This window comes from Lacerta agilis, chromosome 7 (assembly GCF_009819535.1).
Source record: "Lacerta agilis isolate rLacAgi1 chromosome 7, rLacAgi1.pri, whole genome shotgun sequence".
Taxonomy (NCBI): domain Eukaryota; kingdom Metazoa; phylum Chordata; class Lepidosauria; order Squamata; family Lacertidae; genus Lacerta; species Lacerta agilis.
In genome coordinates this window covers 15,259,942-15,284,179 of record NC_046318.1, presented here as the reverse complement: position 1 = coordinate 15,284,179, position 24,238 = coordinate 15,259,942, and the positions used below count along the sequence as shown (strand labels likewise).

Here is a 24,238-nt window from a genome sequence, read left to right as displayed (position 1 = left end):
TTGGCAAATCCCATAAAGAAGACTACTGCTCTCCTTATTCACTTTAGCGCAGTGCTGTGGCAGGCAAAATGACAAAGGATAATCATTTTGAAGTCAATCCAGACAAAGCTCTTAATAAACAGTTTCTCAAAGGGAGCTACAGGCTCCTCGTTTTTATCACGCACATACTCTATTAGTGAACTGCTGCGTGGGGTTTGTTATGCTCCTCTTAAACAAGAGGCTGTAAACTTCCAGTGGTGAATCAAATGCTTCTGGTTGCTACCGGAAAGGAGGGTAGTGGGACTGAGTTGAAAATTGGTCACTTTCCAAGCAAAATATATAATTTTGATGGAAGACGGACAGAAATCTTAATTGCTTATGGGAAGGGGGGGGGGACCCCAACTTTGGAAGTGTCATGCACTTTTTGCATTCCCTTTTCAGCAGTGTGGAGCAGTTTGGATTGCATGGTCCAAAATCACAAGGTCACAAGATTTGAAAGGGCACCACAACCCTGTGAGGTAGGGTGAGCTAAGAGGCAGTGACTGGACCAAGAGTCACCCAGTGTGATTTCAACCCTGGTCTCCCAGGTCTGACACTCTAACCATTCTACCATACTGTCCATTTAAACCTGTCGAACCCATTCTCAGTAGTGGTATTCTTCCACTTTCTCATCATTTGGGAATCTATTATATATACTGAAGTGCTAGCAAGAGCTCATTTCCTTTCCTCAGCATAGTTTGAGGTGGTAGTGAGGATTGTTGAAAGTCTGGGTTGATTTAAAGGAGAAAGAAACTTCCTTTAAGTGTTGAGAAGAAGAGTAAAGTAAGGAGGCACTGCTTTCCATTCTACCCTGTATTGATTGCATACTGTACTGGTTTTCTGCTGCAGCTTGCCTTCCTCCAAAAACTATACTACTCATCCCATTGTCCCAGACCCTCCAAGTGTCCCTATTTTCCACGTGCAGTCCTGGATTTTCAGAAGCCATCCGGGTTTCTGTTTGATCCCAGAATGTCCCACTTTTCCTTAGGATGTCCCTATTTTCGTCAGAGAAAAGCTGGAGGGTATGGGGTTATGCAAGGAGATAAGTAACTTTATAACTTTAGAAGACTGCTAGAGGCTAGAAAAGTGTTTTGTTATAATTATGTTTTAATATGAGTTGGAAATCATCTAGAGTGTCTGGAGCAACCCAGTTGGATGGGTGGAGTATAAATTGTAACAAGAGAGACAAGAAAAGGCTCCAACGAGCTGTAAGAATTGCAGAAAGGTCAATTGGTGTTAGCTTGCCTGCAATAGAGACAATTTATGCTACCTGCGTTAGGAAGAGAGCAGAGAGAATTGTAGCAGATCCTTTACATCCCGGTCATCATCTGCTTGATTTACTTCCATCTGGACGTCGCTACAGGACTTCATATACAAAATCTGCCAGGCACAAGAATAGTTTTTTCTCTTGTGCCATTAAATTGTTAAATTCATAGTTGTATAGCTGAAGGGGAGGTAAAATATGGGTGGGGTTTCTTTGCTTCTTTGTATTGTGAGAGGAACAGTGTCTGTATGTTTACATTGCAATGTAGCCGAAACAAATTCCAAGTATGTTGGAAAATGTACTTGGCCAATAATAAATTATTCCTATTCCTATTCCTATCATCATCATCATCAATATGGAGAAATGTTGGAGGGTATGCTCCACTGTGACAAAATTACATAACTTACACAACTTATGTAATTACTTATGCACTTATTATTACAAAGGTTGCACAGCACCCCTAATCTCTACTGAGTTGTAGCAAGATTCCAGGGGGCTCCAGGCACTTACCTAGGGTCAGGGGTGCCAACTTCAATAAAATATTGTGGGGGCCCAGGTAAGCCCTGCACCCACATAATAAATCACATGATGCAGCACACACACACATTTGAATAGCAATGCTCATTAACTTGGGGGGTGGCCCCCGAAATATTTTATTGCCGGGGGTGCAGACCCCTCAATCCCTAAGAGTTGGCACCTGTAGCTAGGGTTGTGTTTCCATTGGGAATCAAGACAAAGTGGAGACCGCTGTGTATTTAAGAGATATTGTTCATTAACACATATTTGCACCTGAGTCTGCTTTGGAGAGCATTCAGTGTGCTGCATCTCAAGATCAGCTTGTCACCCAGCAGTGCAGCACTGGATTTCCAAGGCATCCTGAACATCTCCCAGCCTTCCGAGATGGTTCTGGCCTTCAGCTCCCGCGTGGAGTTCTGTCCCCTCCTTTTCTTCTACCCAAAAGCCTCTGCTCAAAACCTCAGTTTTAAGAGAACACTTGTCTTCCTGTGGAGCCATCACACACGCTTGGCAGCCTCCAGCTTCCTTGTCTGCTGCTGAATGTCTCACCTTTTGTCAGGGTCATGAATCTGCTATGTTTCTTAATGGCTGCATTCAGCCAGCCTTACCAGGCTAATCTGGTCTGTTAGCGTAGGCTAAGTGCAGGAATTTCTGTGTTTGGCACACCTTCATTAATTCTAACTTTTGCTAATTCTACCAAAACCTACAACGTTATTATGGCATTCATTTCAAAGCCAAGGAAATGCAATGAAAGGGGAGGGGTGAAATCAATTAGGTACCATTTGTGGACTGGAAAAAAAAAACCCACAAGAGTGAATACCAATATTTTTGCCACATTGATTCACATTCCGGATAATGGGATGGATAAGTGAACACCAGCAATTTCCATTTCTGTTTTTGTTGGAATTCCCTGACATTCCTAAATGAGAATGCTGAAGGATGTGGAATTGAACCAATTGAAGAAGTATCCCTGTTCTCTAGTTTTCTTGAGAGGGCTGGAGATTAAAAAAAATAAAAAAGGTTCACCGAGGGATGAGGTGAGGCCCTCCTTGAAAGGAGGGCAGTAGTGGTTCTTTCCTGCTGTGGATCATGGTTGCAAATACTGAAAACGTTGCATTTTATTTTGGTATTTTATTTATGTTTGTATTCCAAACTCTTTACAGTCAAAATGGTAACACACAGGGTGGGTAAAACATTGAAATAAAAAAGTAAACAGGCCTCAAGTGATGAGGTGGGGGGATGAGCTGCGAAAACAAATCTGTTGCTCTGCTTGTAAAGGGACTGCACATTGTGGATCATATTTATTTACATGACTAAACTTTAGCGGTTCCATGAGAACGTAACTGTCATGGTCGCTGCCCCCCCATTAAGCCCCAGCTTTTTAGTTTGGTATGGGTGCTGAGTATTCAGTCAACAATCCTTATCCCATACCCTCCAACATTTCTCTGATGAAAATAGGGGCATCCCATTTCATGATGATAATTTTACTACCGTATATCGCGGCGTATAAGACGACTTTTTAAGCCCGAAAAATCTTCTCTAAAGTCGGGGGTCGTCTTGTACGCCGGCAACATCATGTGACGTGACCCGGAGTTCCGCCCCGCCACTGGCTGCGTGCGCACGCCGACTCAGCGTGCCGTGCGTGCGCCGTCTAAGCCACCATGGAGCCTCTCCCCGCGCTCCAGCCGCAACCGCTGCCTCAGCCGCCATGGAGCCCGGGCTGGGCGTGGGCGGCAAGCGCGGAGGCCTCCTGTGCGGCGACGGGGAGGTTCTCCCCGCTGCCCCAGGCGTCGCTGCCGCCGCCTCAGCAGTATGGAGGCCGTCCTGCTCTACAGCGGCAAGCGCGGAGCCTCCTTTGCGGCGACGGGGAGGTTCTCCCCGCCGCTCCAGCTGCCGCTGCCACTGCCACTGCCTCAGCAGCCATGGAGCCCGGGCTGGGTGAGTATACCCCAAACTCTGTTTTTTCACATAAAAAGTTGGGGGGCTGTCTTATACGCCGAGTCGCCTTATACGCCGCGATATACGGTATTTATAACCCACACATCTTATTGGTTTGCCCCAGCACTTTGGGCAGCTTCCAACATATATATAAAAAAACATAATAAAACATAAACCATTTTTTTAAAAAAATCTTCCCTATACAGGATTGCCTTCAGATGGCTCAGGGGTCAGATAACTCCATACCCTCCAACATTTCTCCAATGAAAATAGGGAGATCCTAAGGAAAAGCAGAACATTCCAGGATAAAATTAAAAACCAGGGTGGCTTCTCTAAGTTAGGGACGTCCCTGAAAAATAGGGACACTTGGAGTGTCTGTTTTCCCTTGTCGTTGAATCACACTTTCTGTGGTTCTTGGAGGAGAAGGAATGGCAGTCAGATGCATTTTAAGTCTATTGTAAAGTTTTGTCCTTTGCGGCATGCAAAAGGGCTATTAACAGACTTTTCCCAGTTCCAAAATAAATGTATGTTCTCCAAGAAGGATTTGAGGTTTTTATAACTTATGCATTGGGATCAAAGGAGCAAGCATTTATTCTGTGCAAATGCTTTCTGTTTCCTGACAAGTTGGGAGCAACAAAAAAGTCAAGCAGCAGCTCTCCAGAAAGCCCCAGCAGATGCTCTGCTTCTCCTGGTGGCAGATTTTTTTTGTATTTGTATTTGTATTTTTTTTTTTTTTTGCATGCCATCTGATCCAGTTCAGGGAATGTCAACAATAACACTGCCACGAAACAGATGCCTTGGAGGCTGCCAGTGTATGGTTCCACCTCACCACACACACAAACAACTGTTTCTCAATGTGTCCCTTACACCCACAAGCTGAAATTAATCCGGAGTTAAGAGTGTAATATCAGAACGAGACAGGTACAGCTGGCTAACATACTTTATCTTTTACTCCTGTGGAAATCTGTTCTATTTAAATGGGTATTTATCATAATAAGAGCATAATAAGACCCCTGCTAGATCAGACCAGAGGCCTATCTAGCCCAGCATAGATGCTGTGGACAAGGGACATGGGTGGCACTGTGGTCTAAACCACTGAGCCTCTTAGGCTTGCCAATCAGAAGGTCGGCGGTTTGAATCCCTGCAATGGGATGAGCTCCCATTGCTCTGTCCCAGCTCCTGCCAACCTAGCGGTTCAAAAGCACACCAGTACAAGTAGATAAATAGATACTGCTGCAGCGGGAAGGTAAATGGCGTTTCTGTGCGCTCTGCTTTCCATCATGGTGTTCCGTTGCTCCAGAAGCTGTTTAGTCCTGCTGGCCACATGACCCAGAAAGCTGTCTGTGGACAAACGCCGGCTCCCTCAGCCTGAAAGCAAGATGAGCGCCGTAGTCCCTTAGTCACTTTTGACTGGACTTAACCGTCCAGGGGTCCTTCACCTTTACCTTAGACGCCTGTGGGAAGCCAGCAAGCAAGACCTTCTGTGCTGGGGGGAGCAAGCCCACTCCACAAAGTATCATGTCATAGCTGCATTTCAAAGTGCTGGAATTGAGCAGGTATGCTCATTTATGGTGGACCTGCAAATATTCCAAAAAGGTAGAGGAGTTACCGTATATCACATGCTGTGAGCTTTAAAAGTTTTTGTGCTCTGAGAATTCTGTCATAGGAGGTGGTGATATTCTGAAAAGCCTAATTCTATCACATTTCAGGGTTACTGACACTCATTCAGAGATCCATTCCATCCTGTTTTCTACAGGTTTTTTTTTTTTTAAGGAATGCCCAAAATCTGGTACATAACCTTCAACATTTCTCTGATGAAAATAGGAATGCCCTATTTAATAATAACTGGGAGGCGTATATAATGGAGGCAGAACCTTCCCATTTTGCCTTAGGCAATGAAATGGGACAGGCTGTCCCTGAGTGGAAGGAATCCTTTGTACTTAAATTTAAAACCAGTGTGTGGTAGTGGTTAGAATAGTGGCACTGATCACAGGAGGACCAGATTCATCCATGAAAATGAGAGTGGTTTGGAACATTAACAATGCATTTGCAGATTGACAACTATGTCACACTCCCTGTGTTTATATCAAGCACATTAGAAGTTCTCTTGGTACCTCATGCATTTACCCTTACAGGAAATGTGCAAACCCATTTGAAGTTGAGTACAGGAAGTGTCATTAAGCTAGACATCCTGTATCTATACATAGCATTAACTCCAACCAGAGGCTTCCCTCTCCCAAGATATTAACACAGGAAGTGCAACTGACACTTCCTAAACTAGCATATATCACTAAAGTCCAAACCCACACTGATTGGATGTCTATGGGCAGGCTGGTGTCTCTCAGTCTAATCAATCTCAGAAGAACATAGAGGCTAATTGAGACAAGAATTATGAAATAATATGCATGTTGTTATTTGTAATAATTTCTATAAACAGAGTTCGGTACACTTAAAGATCCCAAAGGGTTTGTGCAATGTTCCTGTCTTCCTCAGAGATAGCAACTTTCCCATTTGATGTCGTTAGAGATTGAGATGGTTTTTGGATTAATATTTAAATTGAAAAAGCTACCTTTCTTCCATCCATGAATTTCTCTTATTAATTATTTTGTCCTCTTTTCTCTCTCCCTGTTAAGCTTCATTCTGACTTGGACAAGGGAGTGGGAAGTGTTAAGTACACGTTATCAGGAGATGGCGCTGGTACAGTGTTTACCATTGACGAGACCACAGGGGACATTCATGCCATAAAGAGCCTTGACCGTGAAGAGAAGCCTTTCTACACCCTCCGTGCTCAAGCAGTGGACATCGATACGAGGAAGCCACTGGAGCCCGAATCAGAGTTCATCATCAAAGTGCAGGACATTAATGATAATGAACCAAAATTTCTCGATGGGCCTTATGTTGCCAGTGTCCCTGAAATGTCTCCAGTAGGTAAGTCTACCTCTTCTTCTTCCTTCTCCTTCTTTAAAGGAACTCTTCTTAACTAACCTGCATGCTTTAGCCTCATTTGTGCTGGAAATGAACCTGTGACATCTGGGGGGGGGGTAGTGCTATGTGTGACATTGTTGAGCACTATCCCCTGGAAGGATGGCCAATAGCCACAGATGATGTAGTTCAGCAACATCAGGAGGGCTACAAGCTCCCCACACCTGTGGTTGAGGGGTATCTTCACACATGTTGGTGCTCTCAGCACAGTTGCCCCAGGAAGATGGAAGGGAGTCACTTCTGCCAGATCATTCATTTCTAGGGGCACAGTTTAGGTGACCTGTCTCCTCCACGTGTATGAAGTATCACTGAGATTTCCATGATGGCAGTAGCTCTTTTTAAAGCAGTGTTATTTTGGTAAGGTGTCAACTGCATATGCAGCACTCACGTGAGCTGCAAAAATGGAGCCTGAACACAAACACGTCTCATACGTAGAAGTCCCACATGTGGCCAATACATGGGGTTACTGTTATGCTCCCCTGGGTAGGGGGGGGGGGGGTTATTCCAGTTGGGATTGAGTCTCATGGTGATGTGGATTTAACTTTACCCTTTGCTATTTTTTTTCTGCTTCATGCCCCTCAAAGCTGTTGTTTGCACCTTGAGGCAAAACACAGAAGGGAGGTGTTTGGATGGGCATGCCCTTTTGAGGGCAAGTTATTATGATAGACCTTTCAATCAGTATTTAAATCAGGACTTCTCTGCCTATATGGGCAAAATTGAGAGTGAATTTATTACTATTTGTGGTACCCTTTTTTAATTTCAAGGGAAAAGTGATCAGAGAGTTTGACATACAGAACAGCCATACTCATAATGACCAAGTCATGCCTCCGCTGCTAAATTAATCACCAACAATTTCTAAGCAACAAACATTAGCTTTTCTGCTAATGTAAGACGTTGCTGTCCAGTATTTAGTATTCTGATACACGAATTCTTTGATAACGATATTCTTTCACCTACGGGTGATCTTGCAGCTGAAACAAATAACGTGTCATAACTCTACGATTTTTGGGTAATCGAAGAAGAGTAGCATTTTTTAAATATATATATTATCAAAATGAAATGGTTGCTTTTATCTAAGATTTCCTCTTCCTGCCATTCATTGTCTCCTAAATTGCTTTAAAAGTGTTCTTTAAGGATGTAGACTGGCCCACTTTCTACCTCAGCTTCCTTTCTAAAACCAGTCTATTATTGAGCCTCCTTGTCGGACCACATATAGATATTCTGTCAGTGTTGGCATTCATAACCTCTGCTGTTCAAGGTTGAGTATTAAATCAGTACTGTATAGTAGCTAATCAAAGAGCATAGACCTGTGTGGGAGCTGCTGGAGTCATCATACCATACTGGATAATGGATGCACACCTCTGTTTTGAGTACACTTGAGCAAGTGAGACAAATCTTCTGCATCACCACCATTTTAAGATATCAACAGCAATTACTTGCTGCAGACATGGCAGTGGGAAGCCCCAGGAGCCTATGCAATTGGTTGCTTCTGCTTGTGTATCTGTGGCAATCTTCTTTGCTCGCTTAGTAGTAGTAGTAGTCGTAGTAGTAGTAGTAGTAGCAGTAGTAGTAATTTATACCCTGCCCATCTGATTGGGTTTCCCCAGCCACTCTGGGCAGCTCCCAACACAATATTAAAAACAAGATAAAATATCAAACATTAAAAACTTCCCTAAACAGGGCTGCCTTCAAATATCTTCTAAAAGTCAGATAGTTGTTTATTTCCTTGACATCTGATGGGAAGGCATTCCACAGGGCGGGCACCACTACTGAGAAGGCCCTCTGCCTGGTTCCCTGTAACCTTGCTTCTCGCAGTGAGGGAACTGCCAGAAGGCCCTCGGCGCTGGACCTCAGCTGAACGATGGGGGTGAAGACACTCCTTCACGTATACTGGGCCGAGACCGTTTAGCAAGGGGTTACAAAAGGTGGTTACTAAGGGGTTTGTATGTTTGTTTTGGAATGTGTTCCTTCCCTGAAACATTCTTAAGTAATTATTCACAATGGCCACAATCTGACCCCTCTACTTGCAAAAGGTGCAGCATCCCAACGATTTGTTCATCTTGCCCAGTACAGTATTGTCTTTTCTTCTTGGGAATGTCTCTCCAGGTTCTCAGCCAGAGGGCTGCCTTATCCCTTTAAGGAATGAACTCAGGACCCTCTGCTTGTTAACTGTGTGTTCTATATTACTGAGCTATGGTCCTAATGTGCCAGGCTCTCCTCTTTGCCTCCTCTCTTCTCTGTTGCCTGGACACTGAGACCTTGCTCCTTCCCTGGATGCATCTGACAGCTGAAGCCTCTACTGATAGACTACTCTTATCAAGATTAGAAATAGCTTTCAGCATGAGACTATGGTATTGAATGATATTGAACGTGCACAGATACTATCAGTGCCATGCAGCAGAGAAGAATTTGGGTGGGGAGAAGGGGGTCTCCCCTCCCTTTTAGTCCTTCACAGTCTAGCTTTCTGCACTCTCTGCCTTGCTATCTATGTTTATAGGGGTTGGGTCATAGTCCGTGCTGTTTCCTGTTGACCCCATAATTATATTTTCCTTCAAGTTACAAATCTGATTTATTTAGGTCATTTCTATTCACGCTTGCTGGCTAAGCCAGAAAGAAAATAGGATCCCCTACAATTCTTTCCACACTTATGCTTAACAAGTGTGATCTCTATATTAGTATATCAGATCATCTGTTTATAGTGTTTCAAAGAGCAAGAGCAGGTTGCAAGTTTAAAAATGCATGGCAATAAAATGAATAAAGAAATGCGCTGGCAATTTGTCCTGTCAGAGTTGTATAAAGCTTAAAGCACCTGGCTAGTTTGTTTTGTCACTGTAAATTCTTCCCCACCCTCAACACTTGATTTTGGTTTTTTTAAAAAATAAAGTTTAAGATATTGTGTGATTCTACCAACTTTTTTATATATAAAAAGTTGGTTGGCAGCTTGGTTTGTGTTATACAGTGTGTAACAAACAGGAAAAAAGTGTTTATTAACAGAGTAGCAAAAGTAGAGCTAATTACAAAGGATGACATAGAATTCAGCAGAATAATATGAAGCTTTATAAACTGAAGCCCAGTAGTGTTGGAAGTGACGCTCGCTTGGACCGGCAAACTCCAAGCCCCTTGAGTGACTCCCGGGTGGCCCTCTCTGGCTGGCATGCCCCTTCAGTCCAGAGTGCTGATAATATGCGACCCTCTTCATATGAGAAGAGTATACAAATCTTCTAGCATCACACAGCAAGAAGAAAGAGACATCCGTAGATCTAAACTACTGGTATGTTTATTTACAGTCTATGTACAAAGACTCCATTTCTATGTCTGTGTTCTCCAAGCTCTGGCAGAACAAGAATACAAACTACGACACAGCAGCAGTGAAACCAAATTACAATAACACTCTTACTACGGAAGAGATAAGATGGTCTTCCGTTCCCACACTCTCTCTCAGAAACTCGTGTGCTTTATACTAATCACAATAGTCCTGCTGAAGCAGCAGAGGATACACAAAAATCCTAACAAGTAGAATGAAGAGTAAATTAAAGCAGGAACACAACTAGGTGCCTTGGTGACTGGGGCAAACAACCTGGCATTTGCTCTGAAGTTAACCCCATATTTTGTGTAATAAAATGATAAACAAACAAGTATTCATCACTTAAATATTTAGTTTGATTGTGATAATGTTAGGGTAGCTATTAAATCAGGAACATGGAAAAAAACCCATAATATTCTACTGTTTGAAAGGTAAAGGACCCCTGACAGTTAAGTCTAGTCACAGATGACTCTGGGGTTGCGGCGCTCATCTTGCTTTACAGGCCGAGGGAGCCGGAATTTGTCCGCAGACAGTTTTTCCAGGTCATGTGCCCAGCATGACTAAGCCGCTTCTGGCGAAACCAGAGCAGCACACGGAAACACCGTTTACCTTCCCGCCAGAGCGGTACCTATTTATCTACTTGCACTTTGGGGCGTGCTTTCGAGTTTGGCAGGAGCTGGGACCAAGCAATGGGAGCTCACCCCATCACGGGGATTCGAACCGCTGACCTTCTGATCGGCAACCCCAAGAGGCTCAGTGGTTTAGACCACAACATCACCCGCACCATTCTAATGTTTAACATTAAACACACACACACGTTCTAATGTTTACTACAACATTGTTGTGTCTGTTCCCAAACTGAAGTATCAAAAATAGTAGTTGTAGGAGCCTTAGTTTAGTCAGAATGGAATACAGTATATACTTCGAGAGTTAATGCTAAATACATTACTTCTGGTATATGAGCCACTATAGCTGCTAGTCGGCTGTGGAAATTTGCGTCTTGGACTTTTTAGACTCATCTACCAATGTACTACAGTATCTGAAACCAAAGGAGTGCATTGGTTGCCGAATGTCACCCCCCCCCCAGCTCTTCTACCCCACTATAATGATAATGGATTTTGCAGAATTTCTACCTTGTGAACGGATTGCCTGCCCTATTGGATGGAAGCTGGTTTGAGGGGAAAGTGCATCAAACAGTAGTATTTCTCATGAAACTGCAGGATACTTATGGATTGAAATGTCATTTACTCTGGGCTTCAAACACCAGCACTGGGAGCGCACTGGAGCTGGAATAAATACTAATGTGTGCTAAGCTTCTGCACCACTAAGTGGATCTAAACCTGAAGTGTATTTTTAAATGGATTACTTCTCCTAGTCGCCCAAACGGCTGTAAACATTAACTATATTTTATAGGAAATGACTTTTTTTTCCCCCTGGCTACCGACTGAGTGGCTATGGGCATCATTTTTCCCTTTCCAGCTGCTGAGCTATTTTTCTCCTATTAGCTTGGATCTATTTATATTTCTCACATCAGAAAGTAAGCAAAGGTTGCCATCACTGAAGCAGCTCTCGCTTTATGACAAGCAATAATGTCCCCATCGTCGAACTCTCATAAAGACATTGGAGATAATGAGAGCAAGCTGAGATTTAAACGGATTATAATGGATATTTGGCACATGCCCCGACTGCTTTATCTTAAAGCACTCCATTCCCCTCTCCTCCCTTTCCTGCTTTGGAGTGCATTATACTCTGTTTTGTGTGTGAGGAGGGGCACGAGATGTCCCCTGCAACAGGGCAAGCCAGTTTTAAAGACCAGACACTGATGGATTGCAGGAGTCAGTCAAGGGATCAGCTGCCTTGGAGGGCAAAAAGCAGGTAGCAGGAAAGACTTAAGGATGCTAAGCAAGTGGGAATCAGCAAACCAAACATGATTAACGACTGCAATTCTATGTATAGAAATATCCACAATAAAGCAGATAGTACCAAACCCCAGGAAGTGTCAGAGTGATAACAAAGTGAACGTTAGGGACTTGATTAATGAGAGAGTAGAAGGGGAGGGGGGAATTACTGATGGTAGATATTGTAAAAAAGGAAAACACACCTCTGGTTGCCACATGCATTTGTTTCTTTTCTTGATTTGGTTGCCGTGATTTTGCCTCTGCCTCTTGGACAAAGCCAGCCTGGACTCAAAACATCTAGGGCAGGCCAAAGATGTTGCAGTATTGGTGCCTTCTGGTAAGAGTGGGATAAAGGTGGGATCTAGGAGTGTAGGAGAGGCTGAGACCCATGCTTTCAGTTGGCCATATTATTATTATTTTCATATTGTGTATGGATTAATTCCCACTGGTCCAGAACACATAGTCTTAAGATCCCTGTGGAGTTTTCCTTCACATACCTGGAACCAGAAGGTCATATTTATGTCCTGATCACATTCCATGCATCTTAGTCTTGCCATTATGCCAGTTTTAAGCCCTACCTGCACAATACATTTTAAGCAGTATCATGCCACTTTAAACCGCTATGGCTTCACCCAAATAATCTTGGGAACATGTACTTTGTTAAGGCTGCTGGGAGTTGTTAGGCAACCCCATTCCTTTCAAAGACCTACAATTCCCAGAGTTCCCTGGGAAGAAGGATCAGTTGTCAGCCTGAAAATTGCAGCTCCAATGTTAGATCTAGATATATGAGCCACTGGTCATCCAGCCCTACTTTACAATATTAAACAAATACATACTGATAATCATTTTCATCCATCAAATGCATATATACAAGAACATCTGCTATTGCTCTTAGACTCTCTCTCTCATCAGAGCATCTAGCCAGGAACATTAAAATCTATCAATCACATGTACGGTTAGGTGAATCTATTTCAGTTTCTATCTCTCATTTTTCCATTCTTAAGTTCAGATCTCCACATTTCTGTGTCAGTTAGAGGTGACAGTCCTCAAGGAAATTTGTTAGCATTCCCCCCATTACATTTCTGTACACAGTTCTCTAAGCAGTTTTGGCCACTATATGTATATTTACAGGCAATTGCCACTAAAGTAACACATTTTATTTTCACTGGTATATATGCATTTATTTCCCCTTGGTTAATGGATTTTTGGTGGGAGAACTTCACTGAAGTGCACATTTCAAAAGATCACTGTGCTTCAGTTTGCACCTTGCTTTGGGACAAACAAACATTCTTGTGTCTCAGATTCATGCACACAGTGAAAGTCAAAACAGATGTCAGTGGCTTCTGTTTCCATCCTGAAGAGATTAAAGGCCTTAGCTTAGACATCAAGCCAATTTAGAGACTACTTGAGCAGTTTGGTAGCTACTTCTCCATGGCTTTCTGTACCAATTTGGTAACACCAAATTTCAGTAATCACAGAGGGCAAGCAAATCATTCAGTGCATAACTGTGTTGATGCCACAACTCTCATACAGGTCAGCATCACTGACATAGTGATGTTCATCTTGTCTCACTGTAAACAAGGATAGATCCAGCCCTGCTCCTTAATTGCCTTCATGGCAATTCCATTGCATTCTTATCAACCCTTTTTTACTCCATGCAAAGGCTCTGTGCTTTTGAAAATGCCTGTTGCTGATTCTCAAGCCCAGGCAGTTGAAAGCAACAGGAGAAAGCTTGTCTGCACGCACTCTGTTTCCCAGTGCTTAGTCCTATGAGAGGTATTAAAGACACTGTAGCTAGAATTAGGCAACTTGCTTACTTCCTCTTTGGTTCAGTGACTCCAGAGTCATCTGCTTTCCCTTGTGATTTCCACTCTATGTCCCCTCATGCCTGAAAGCAAACCAGACCGTTTTCGACAGATGCTCTGTCATAGCTCTTGCATGTAGTTCGTTCTCTCTCTCTCTCTCTCTCTCTCTCTCTCATACTCCGTTCACAGCTTTTTAGTCCTGAACCAACAATAATCACTGAACGTAATCCAGCGAGACAAAACACCTTGCTTTTCAAATAATAGATGATCTAGCTGCTCACCCATCTGCTGCTATTAAAGCAGCAGGAGGAACATTGCCTTCTACATGTTGTAAAGAAAAGGAGGGGACCCACTCTTCCAAATCAAGTTGAGAAAATGCATTGAGGATGATAACATGGTAAACCTTGACCATCTGGTGCTGGGGAAATGTTGTGATTATGCATTTGCAGGGAGGGGGATTTGTAGATGTTTTAAAAATGCAATAAAATTCTAATTACTGGGGGTCATAAGGTAGGTATATTGGGTGTTTTCAGCACATTGGGAGCTAAGCCGTATTGAAGCACACACGAGTTCTGAGGCTGCAAATAACATTGTCAGGTACAGAGTATGCTGATGAATAATTTGAAATAGCAGAGGAATGAGGATTGTCTAAGGAAGGGGTGGAGGACCTCAGTCTTGGGGGCTGGATGCAGCTTCCCTATCAGATCTTTAGGACTCTCCCCAGGCCCTTCTTTCTCCTCAGGCTGCGCCCCACTCATCCCCACACTGGCCCTGCTCCATGCCTTCTTTTGCCTAACTGGAATGGTCTCTTTAACTTTAACAACACCTGGATGTTTATTAGATGTGTGTATCTTTAGTAACCTTTGGCTTTTGTGTGACTGGAATATAGCCTGCCACCAGGGGAAGCCAGTTCCAGAGAGTTGAGCCATCTTGCTCCCCCTTATTTTGCGCGGTAGGGGCCGACTCTCTCTGCATGTTCATAAAGCATGAGGAGAAGTACAGAGCCGACCATGGCATGTTTCTGGTGACAGGCTCCTTCTCCTCCTGCCATGGAGGAGAAGGTTGCTCAGAACAGCTTTGTGCCAGTGGCAATGTCAAGAAGAGGCAGAGGAGCTGCTGCCCATGCAAGCCACATGGCTGCCATGTTCAGCCAGGGCTGTCTTAAGCATATGTAAGCATATGCAGTGCCAGGGTACAAAGATCCGCCCAGCACCCCCTCCCAGCTGCCCAGTCCCGCCTCAGCGTCTCGCTGGCTTGGTCGTCCCTGAACTGACGGCACAGAGCCGCCTGCAGAAGAAGAAGCTGCTGCACCCCTCCGATTGGCAGGTTCTTCCCCAGACTCAACTCTTCGGTCCCGGACTCTTGGCCTGGTGCTCCTGAGAAACTGGCACCCAGGTGCCTCACACTCCTAGTTCCTATGGGTAAGACGGCCCTGTGTTCAGCTCTGTGTCCCGAAGCCTGAGGTTAGGAAATCCTGATGTCATGTGCACGATGTTCCCCTCCCCCTGTCATCATCTCAGGCTGGTGCCTCGGCCTGCCACACAAATATAAGAGCCACACCCAGTTTTTCCTGTGATTATACTATGGATGCCTGAGAATTCCAACAAAAAACAGGAGCAGAAATCGTCAGTGGGTTATTAGACTGGCAAGGTAGTGTGAAGGCATTCCTTTGCTTAGACCTGGGGAAAGATGCCTGTGAAGGGATTGGCTCTGTTTTTCCATGTGGCGGTGTTATTGGGTCTGCTTTAGAGGGCTTCCTGCCTGCTAACCTCAAGTTCAATGATCATCTTCTTACTAATGTCAGGCTCAGAGTCATTTAGGTATTGACACCGTAGCCTCTGACTCAGTTTCCTGGCTGTTGCAGGACAAGGTTAACTCAGTCTCCAGCATCCATCGGAGCTGTGTGATTCTAGCACACACCCTTTCCCATCTCAAAGGCAAGGTAGGGGTACCCATTTACATTCCATGTGTCCTCAGAGATTAGCATGGCCAAAGTCATTACTAGATATGAACTGCCCTTGCTAATAGAGGAGTAAAAAACTTATCCCAGGTAGAATGGTAAAAGTGTTAAACTGTGTCTGTGTTTCTTAAGCTGCCGAAGTCATGGCTTACAACTAGTATGACTAGATGCCAAGGAGAACACTCGGTGATTTGGGATAGATTGACTAAGTGTATTCTATTTCCATTTTGCTTGCACTCAGTCCTACATCCATTCTTTCCGTTTTTTGTTGATTTCTTTTAAAATACATTTCAGATGCATGACTTTTGTATGCATTCTTACACTAGGTAAAGGTAAAAGTAAAGGGACCCCTGACCATTAGGTCAAGTCATGTCCGACTCTGGGGTTGCGGTGCTCATCTCACATTACTGGCCGAGGGAGCCAGCGTACAGCTTCTGGGTCATGTGGCCAGCATGACAAAGCCACTTCTGGCAAATCAGAGCAGTGCACGGAAACGCCGTTTACCTTCCCGCTAGAGTGGTACCTATTTATCTACTTGCACTTTGATGTGCTTTTGAACTGCTAGGTAGGTGGGCAGGAGCTGGGACCGAGCAACGGGAGCTCACCTCGTCATGGGGATTTGAACCGCCGACCTTCTGATCAGCAAGCCCTAGGCTCTGTGGTTTAACCCACAGCACCACCCGCTAAAACATACTATTTTTTTCCCTGAAATAGCTATTTTTGTGCACATTTTTCAAACTGAAACTATATCACAATTTTCAGAAAATGTGTTATCTGGCTGATCCACATGTACGTAAGTCTGAGAATGGCATATTCAGTTTGCTCGCTTTAGAAATGGGAGAGGTTTTCTCTTCTGTTCCTACTTGGACTGCTGGTAGTTGTGTAGAGGACAGAATTTTGGCAGCTGTAGCCTCCGTTCATGACAGCAAGCTGCTTCTGCCAGATCTTCTCTTCTATACAACAAGTAAAGGGACAGGAGCCATATCCCTATTAGAATATGGTCACACGACTTTTTGCAATATATATTTTAGATATCTTTCTCTCAGGGTGGAGAAGCATCGGCGCACAGCTGGACAAATGGGAGGGAGGAGATTCCTAGCAATTCAAAAGCCAGATCATCAGTGGTCTATGGCTTAATCTATATGACATGTTACATAACCAGCTGAACACAACCTGCCAGCCGTATATTGTGGCCTGCCAGGTGCTTGGCAGCCGCCTTAATGCTGCTCCAAGCAGGCATAAAAACCCTGATACGTTGCCATACAGGCGGATAGTCTTCATTTGGCTTAGTGGATCATAAGTTGTGCAGGCTTAGTGTAACTCACAAACCAGCTACAATGGAGCATGTAGTTCTAAACAAGCCTCGTCCTGTTGATGTGAAAGGGAGTGACAGCACTCCTAAATATTTATGCCACAGTCTGTGCCAGTTGCACTGTTGCAATATCCGCACACTGGCAGAAGTACCTTCCCATCCTAAATCCATGTGGACTGAATTACAGTCATCCATGTTAGCTGCTTTGTGTGGTCTGTTAATTGTGTAACCTGCCATTTCAGTCCTAATAGGGTACTTTGTGATATGTTCAAAGCCATTACTGTGCTTTTTAGTTGACAAGTCATTCGTTCCTGAGCTCTGGAAAACTACTTATCGGCCACACCATCATTTTTTATTCTTTCTAACAAATGAGCTATACGACCATTACTGGAGCGGGTGGGTGACAAAGCTTAATTTGGAAAACTGACTTCTCTTTTGAAGGGTCTGTGCCAGAATATGGGCTATCCCCCAACTTTGTCTTCGTACCAATATTTTCAGTGTGAATTCCCTCCTTCTTGATTTTCACTGTGGAGGAAAGCGTGTCCTCCATAAAAGGGCACGTGTTGCGGTGCGACTTGACCAGCTGACCCAGTGTTTTGTGGGGGTAATCTGGAATCAGCCACAACCCCTGATAGGTCGGTCCCGTGTTGCTGGGGTGCAGCAACGCGGGACCTATTTAAGCCCATGCGAGGCTACTGAGCTTCCTCTTTGGGGCTTTCACATAGGAAAACCCATCACCTCTCCCTATATTTAGGGCTTGACCTTGCTGTGCTGTCGTGTGTTGTCTGCCATTGGGGCAGGGGCACAGCAGGAATTTCCCCCACTTGGCTAATTGGCTGGTGCCATTTGGGTTTTGCCTGCCGTGTAGCAAATAGTCACAACTTGTAAGTTGTGGATAGGCTCTGGTTCAGGTGATAGGCATGGCACGGGATGTGGCCACGCCTATGCAAATGAAGGATATTCCAGTAGAGGAATTCAGAGACTCACTGGTTTGGCATTACCCGAAAGGGGTCCGGCCCGTGGCCGAGTCCAGGGGACATCAGGGTGGCTGATTGGCGCTCCTTCCAGCAGCTGTCCCTGGTGTTCATCCTTGGCTGTCCTATGAACCTGGCTCTGGGAAAGCACTGCCTGCAAGGGTGCAGGGAGTTAGTCGAACCAGAACCTATGCAACCACTCACTTGGTTGTAATCAATAAAGTTGTGGCCTAAATTTCTGCCAAAAAAACAAACCAAATATCTGACTGTGGTGTGGATTTATTTGGGGAAAGGTAAAAGGTCTAAACACACTGCAGCAACAGTAGAGACAGCAGCACTTGAATGACTGGGCTGGGTTCACAATGTTAGGTATAGTTGTTTAATTGTATATTGAAATAGAAAATGATTATGTATATGTATTGTTAAAGGGAACATGTAAATTTCCATGGAAGCTAAGTAAGGCTCTCTGAGTGCCTAATAGGCTGATAATTAACTGAGAATGTATCTCTGCTCTCCCTTACATGGTGTTTAACTTTGGTTCACATGAGTAAGGTACTCAGTGGCAAATCTTCATTTTGAGGGAGTTGTCTGTTCTCAAGCCACAAGATAAAGGGTGTGCAAATGATGTAATGGAGACTGTGTGGAGAGAAAGACCATTGATTTCAGTTCTGTTAGAAGTAATTTTATATTCTTAAGATGCTGAAACTGTGCTTGGACATGGGCAAGCACACGATTTTATGCAACTACTGGGATGTATCCTAATTTTTATAAGTCTCTTTTGGAACAAGTTCTATTAGTAAAGTTTTGGAACCATATTTTTGGTCTGGGCAAATTTTTATTCCAAAAAGAATCATTTTTTATTCATCCTATTGCTTCCATATGCACAATATTAATAACCACAATACCTTGAGCTGTGTGGAAACTGTCTGTGTCACCTGCTGAAGGTGAATGCTATTGATTTTTCCTTCTTCATTTGCCTGCATCCCAAAGTTGAGATGATGAGCTTGCCATGCTACAGTTGCTACACTACCATTATGCCATAATATATAGAATATGATTGACATATGTGGGTCACTCTTCCCTAACCAACGTCATGCGAATTATATTGGCAGTCAACACTGGGTGCCATTAGCAAGGTGGAAGGCTTTGAAAGTAATATAATGTATTTGTGGAACCTGTATTGGTTGGGAGACAGTTTTTTTAATTCCCTTTCTTCCTGGAAGTGGCATTGGCGGATGACACTGTTCTCTCCTGATTTAGGGAGCCATCAATACCTTTGTACTCCAATCCCCATCAACGTTCTACCTCTTTTTTGCATAGATGAGAAAGCAAACAAAAAATGAAAGAGGCAAACAGTAAGGGAGGGGGCGAAGAAGTAAAATTAATGTGGGTATACAGAAGTGAGCAACAACCAGAACGGCTACTCCACAAACTTGCCCAGCATTTGCTAGGTACTCGATAGCACTCTTGCAACACATGCATGCATCTTCGTAATTCAACCTTAGATTTATTTTTATGGAGTCTTTTGCATATACATTCACAAGACTGAATGAGGTATTTTGGTTCAAAAAGACAAATCACTAATATAAAATTATTACAAAGTTCAAGGGAGTGTGATAAAGATACCCCCCCCCCCGCCCCCACATTGCAATTTTGACAATATGATCCTTGTTTTGCTCTTTCTTGCTACGGGAGAAAATCCATGTGTGTGTTGTTGTTGTTTTTTGGGGGGTGTAAATTAGAAACACAATTCAGTACATAGCGGTAAAAACCAGGAGGGGACACACATCATCAATGAAGAATATGTTATGCTAAAATGTATTGTCAATAACATTATCAATGCCATCACCAACATATTTCCCCCCACAAAGCAAATGGTCTTCTTTAATAAAAAAAAAATCACCCCAACTTGTAGATTTTTGAAAATACATATGATGTGCAGAACAATTACTGAAGTAATTGGACTGATGTAAGTATAATGCAGGGATGTGGGTGGCACTGTAGTTTAAACCACTGTGCCGCTTGAACTTGCCAATCGTAAGTTCGGCGGTTCAAGGCCCTGCCATGGGGTGAGCTCCCATTGCTCCGTCCCAGCTCCTGCCAACCTAGCAGTTTGAAAGCATACAGTGCAAGTAGATAAATAGGTACCGCTCCGGTGGGAAGGTAAACAGTGCTTCCATGCACTGCTCTGGCTTCGCCAGAAGCGACTTAGTCATGCTGGCCACATGACCCGGAAAAACTGTGGACAAACACTGGCTCCCTTGGCCTGTAAAGCGAGATGAGCGCCACAACCCCAGAGCCGTTTGAGACTGGACTTAACTGTCGGGCCCCTTTACCTTTACCCTTAGGTATAATGCAAACCAAATAATGGTTTGTCCAGTAAGGATATTTGTGTTGTTGGCATCCATCTGTCTTGAGAGACAATAAAGTGTGCCTCTGGGGGTGAAGTCAAACCTCTGAAGGGTACTGCACCTGCTGCGTTTTGCTGCGTTGGGATAATCCAGGAATCTGAGAAGACAATAGATTCCGTTTTTATTTGCTAATAAGTAAGGCGGAAAAACTGTCTGTGGACAAACGACGGCTCCCTCAGCCTATAGTGCAAGATGAGTGCCACAACCCCAGAGTCATCCAATACTGGACCTAACGGTCAGGGGTACCTTTACCTTTAAGGTGTTTTGAGCTGTGGAATTTTTCTGGAAAATGAGGTGACAGAACTCACCCTGAACACCTCCCTCCTGAGAGGTGCCAGAACTGAGTTTGAGTGAGTTACCACTGAAGGGGGAGAAAGCCCTGGTTTTGATTAAGGTCCCTTGATCTGCCTAGAATCTATATGCACATGAAAGCTAGATTCTGCTCACATATCCTTAACCAGAAGAGGAATTAGATGTGAAAATGAACTTGTGTTGCTCAGCTCACATGATCCCAGGCAGAGTAATCTGATCTGCCCCATTGGAGAGGGTTTGGGAGACATAGCGGTGCCTATATGCTCAGCTTTGTCTGGTGGTGCTGGGCTCCACTGACAGGGAGGCTGTGCTGCTGCATAAATCACCTCTCTGCCCATCAAAAGCATGAGCATGTCGAAGCTGCTGCTGGCAGTATCCCCACCAGAATGTAGTCTTGAAATGGAAGTATTTTGGAAGGTAGCTGGGCAGAGCTGAGTGACCAAGGATCTACTGGATCTTAACAATGACCCCCAAGTTGCAGTGGAGGTCCTGATCCAAGCACATTTGTGTTGCCAGCCATGGAGCTGGTGTGGCAACAATAAAAACCACCCTGCTTTCCATGATAAATAGGAGCCAACTTCTATGGGCTGAGGTCCATTTGCCCCCCCATTAAAAATATTAGATGGGGCCAAGCCACCCCCCCCCTCAAAAAAGTTGTTGGGCATTGCCATTAAAATGTTGTGCATGCACCATATCTTGTGATCAATTATGCAGGGGAGGGCTTACCTCCTCCCACAATATTTCATTCAAGTTGGCACCCCTGTTCTGATATAATAGAGATCTGAAGGGGTCTCAGATACACAACAGAGTACCTTACATTTCTTTTGCAATACCAGGTTGGGTGCAAACCAATCAGTTAAAATTATAAGAAAAGGGATTTAGACTAAATCTAACAAAGAACTCCATCATAGTTTGACCTATTAGACAGGGGAGCATACTGTACTGGGAAGTGATGAACTTTTCTTTTAAGCAGAGGTTGGGTAGCAATTTATCAGAGATGGTGTAGTAGTGGATCTCCTGTATTAGCAGTGGGTTGAATTACATGACCTTTGAGGTCCCTTCCAACCCTACGATTTGGATTTTCTGTACCTTACTCTTTTTGGTATGGTGCTGCTGCAAAAGGTCTGTCCATTTGAATGCCTTGACCAGGACATTTCTGAGGACCAAAGAAGTAAATTTTAGTTTATTGCTTTGGTTTGAAGTGTGGAGCCATTCTAACGTTTGGCGATGATTTGTAGACAATGGGGCTGTTCTCTCATTCTCCTTAGGATTTATGTGGGCAGTCCCAGAAAAGCTAATGAAGGTTATACAACTAGGCCAATGATTGGTCAATGTGCTGTGTAAATCTCAGTCAAGCTAGGGAGTTTTTATACTGTTCAATCCAGAGGGAAAACTCACACTACATATTAAGCTGACATAGTTCATTTGAAGGTGTCACCTCGTTCTTGATAGGCCCCATATCTTTTCTGACACATCTCTCTCATTCTCTGCTTTACATAAACTGACACATGGATGTAATGGATGAGGAAAACAGCAAAGAACCTTTCTGAATCCGGGAGAATTAATTTGCAGGCTGGTCTACCCCAGAAAGTAATACTATATGTGTCTGTGTGACCTATAACTGATAATGTTATATCCAATACTTACATATGTGAGAAAAAGATTTCATAACTCACTGTTTTCGTTTCTTGTTGAATTTTTCATGCAACACCATGTAGTTGATTATATGTGTTCCTTAATAGTAAAGGCTTTGCAGCAATGGATGCTTCCTTTACCACAGAGCTTGGAAAGGTTAGATTTTGTGACAAATGATATTCCCAGGCCTTTCCCATAGATTGCTGTCTGGAAATTACTAGAAAGAATAGAGAGGAAAATGTCATTCCTACCAGAAAACCTATAGTATCAACTGTGGTGTCGTTATGGAAGGACATTGGGGGCAGACATCCACATCTCTGCTCAGAAGAATGACCAGGAAAGTCATCAAACACAGCAGGGCTGACTTACCACATTTTGAAGTAAGTGATGTTATATCCACATAAGCATCTTATGACTTCCTTTCCTCCATCAGACCATTAACTCCAGAGTTTAAAACTACCTAAAAGGAAATCAGCCCTGAGTGCTCACTGAGCTGAGGCTCCAATACTTTAGCCACCTCATGAGAAGAGAAGACTCCCTGGAAAAGATCCTGATGTTGGGGAAAGATTGAGGGCACAAGGAGAAGGGGATGACAGAGGACAAGATGGTTGGACAGTGTTCTTGAAGCTACCAACATGAATTTGACCAAACTGCGGGAGGCAGTGGAAGACAGGAGGGCCTGGCATGCTCTGGTCCATGGGGTTGCAAAGAGTCGGACATGACTAAACAACTAAACAACAAACAATAACAGATTGAACCGCTGAATATCATCATCATTCTGCAAATCACCAGTATCTTAAAATTCTCACAGTAAGAACATGACCCCTCCTCTTTTGTTATGTGGTGAAATAATAGCCACCATATTCTAGAGGAGCTCAAAGGTGTCCTACTGGTAGAGACACACTCAGCTATATGAGGGGCTGAATTCCCAGTTGGGCTTGTACCTATGTTCTTCCAACTTGCAAACAGCCACAGGCCTAGCTACCTATGATGAATGCCAGTTACCTTCAGGTGGTGATCAGGCGTTGGATGCATTATGAATTGGGAGAGAGGCAGTTCTTTTCTTCATTCAAGCTCCATATATGCTGCTAAATAGGCATGTTTTGGCAAGTTGGCAAACTACACATGTGTGGTCTGGTAATTGTCCCTGATTTGTTTCTGAGGCTCCTGTGTAAATATCAAAGTGTGTACTGTATATTAATCCATCACTGCGGATTTCCTTTTTATGTTTCCCATATTCTTCTGAGCGATTGCTTTAAGCTGTGACTGGAAATTGGTCAGGCTGTCTCCCGTGTCGGCGATTCTTCATGTGTCCATTTCTTCCATTACATTTCTCTTCCTTTCCCCCACAGTCCTTGCACTTGCTGTGATGCGTTTTCTCTGACATCTCTCATTCATTGTCAGGAGTTTCTGTGATATGAGCACGTTGATGCTTGTCGTTACAAATGGCCATGAACTCTATTCACTTTTCCTTCCCTCCTTGTTTGTGGCCGATGGCTATAAATACCACTGGGTAAGATATTGCTGAGGTGGATGGTGCCAATACACACTTCAGCAGAATCACTTACAAAAATGAAGTGTATTACAAGAGCTCTTAAAAACTGGCAAGGAAACAGCTACTGGCAGGCTTTCTTACTGTGACCTATAGCCCAAGATTGCTCTCCATAGGATCTGCCATTGTGGTGGTGAAAATGCACCCTTTTAGGCCTCTAAGCAAAACTAACAGAGGTGTCAAGTGCTTGTGAATGCAATTTTGTAATCTCAGTGTAATGAGATTAAATGACCAACAATATTGAGATCCCCAACTTTGATTGTTGCCATTCAACTAAAGAACAACGTAAGTATGATGAAACTGAGCTTCGTTTCCCTCTGGTTTAGGGGTACATGGAACCCCGCTGGAAATGTTTGC

The 24,238-nt window shown here is 43.8% G+C and overlaps 1 protein-coding gene across 2 annotated transcripts in view; it reads left to right on the top strand.

Moving 5' to 3' along the window:
- The window catches only part of CDH12 (cadherin 12), a 243,202-nt gene that overhangs the window by 133,895 nt on the left and 85,069 nt on the right, over positions 1 to 24,238 (top strand). For both annotated transcript variants that reach the window (XM_033154397.1, XM_033154396.1), the window contains exon 3: positions 6,370 to 6,664. In XM_033154397.1, coding sequence (XP_033010288.1) covers positions 6,652 to 6,664 — 13 coding nt within the window. In that variant the 5' untranslated portion in view covers positions 6,370 to 6,651. The remainder of the gene's footprint in view (positions 1 to 6,369; positions 6,665 to 24,238) is intronic.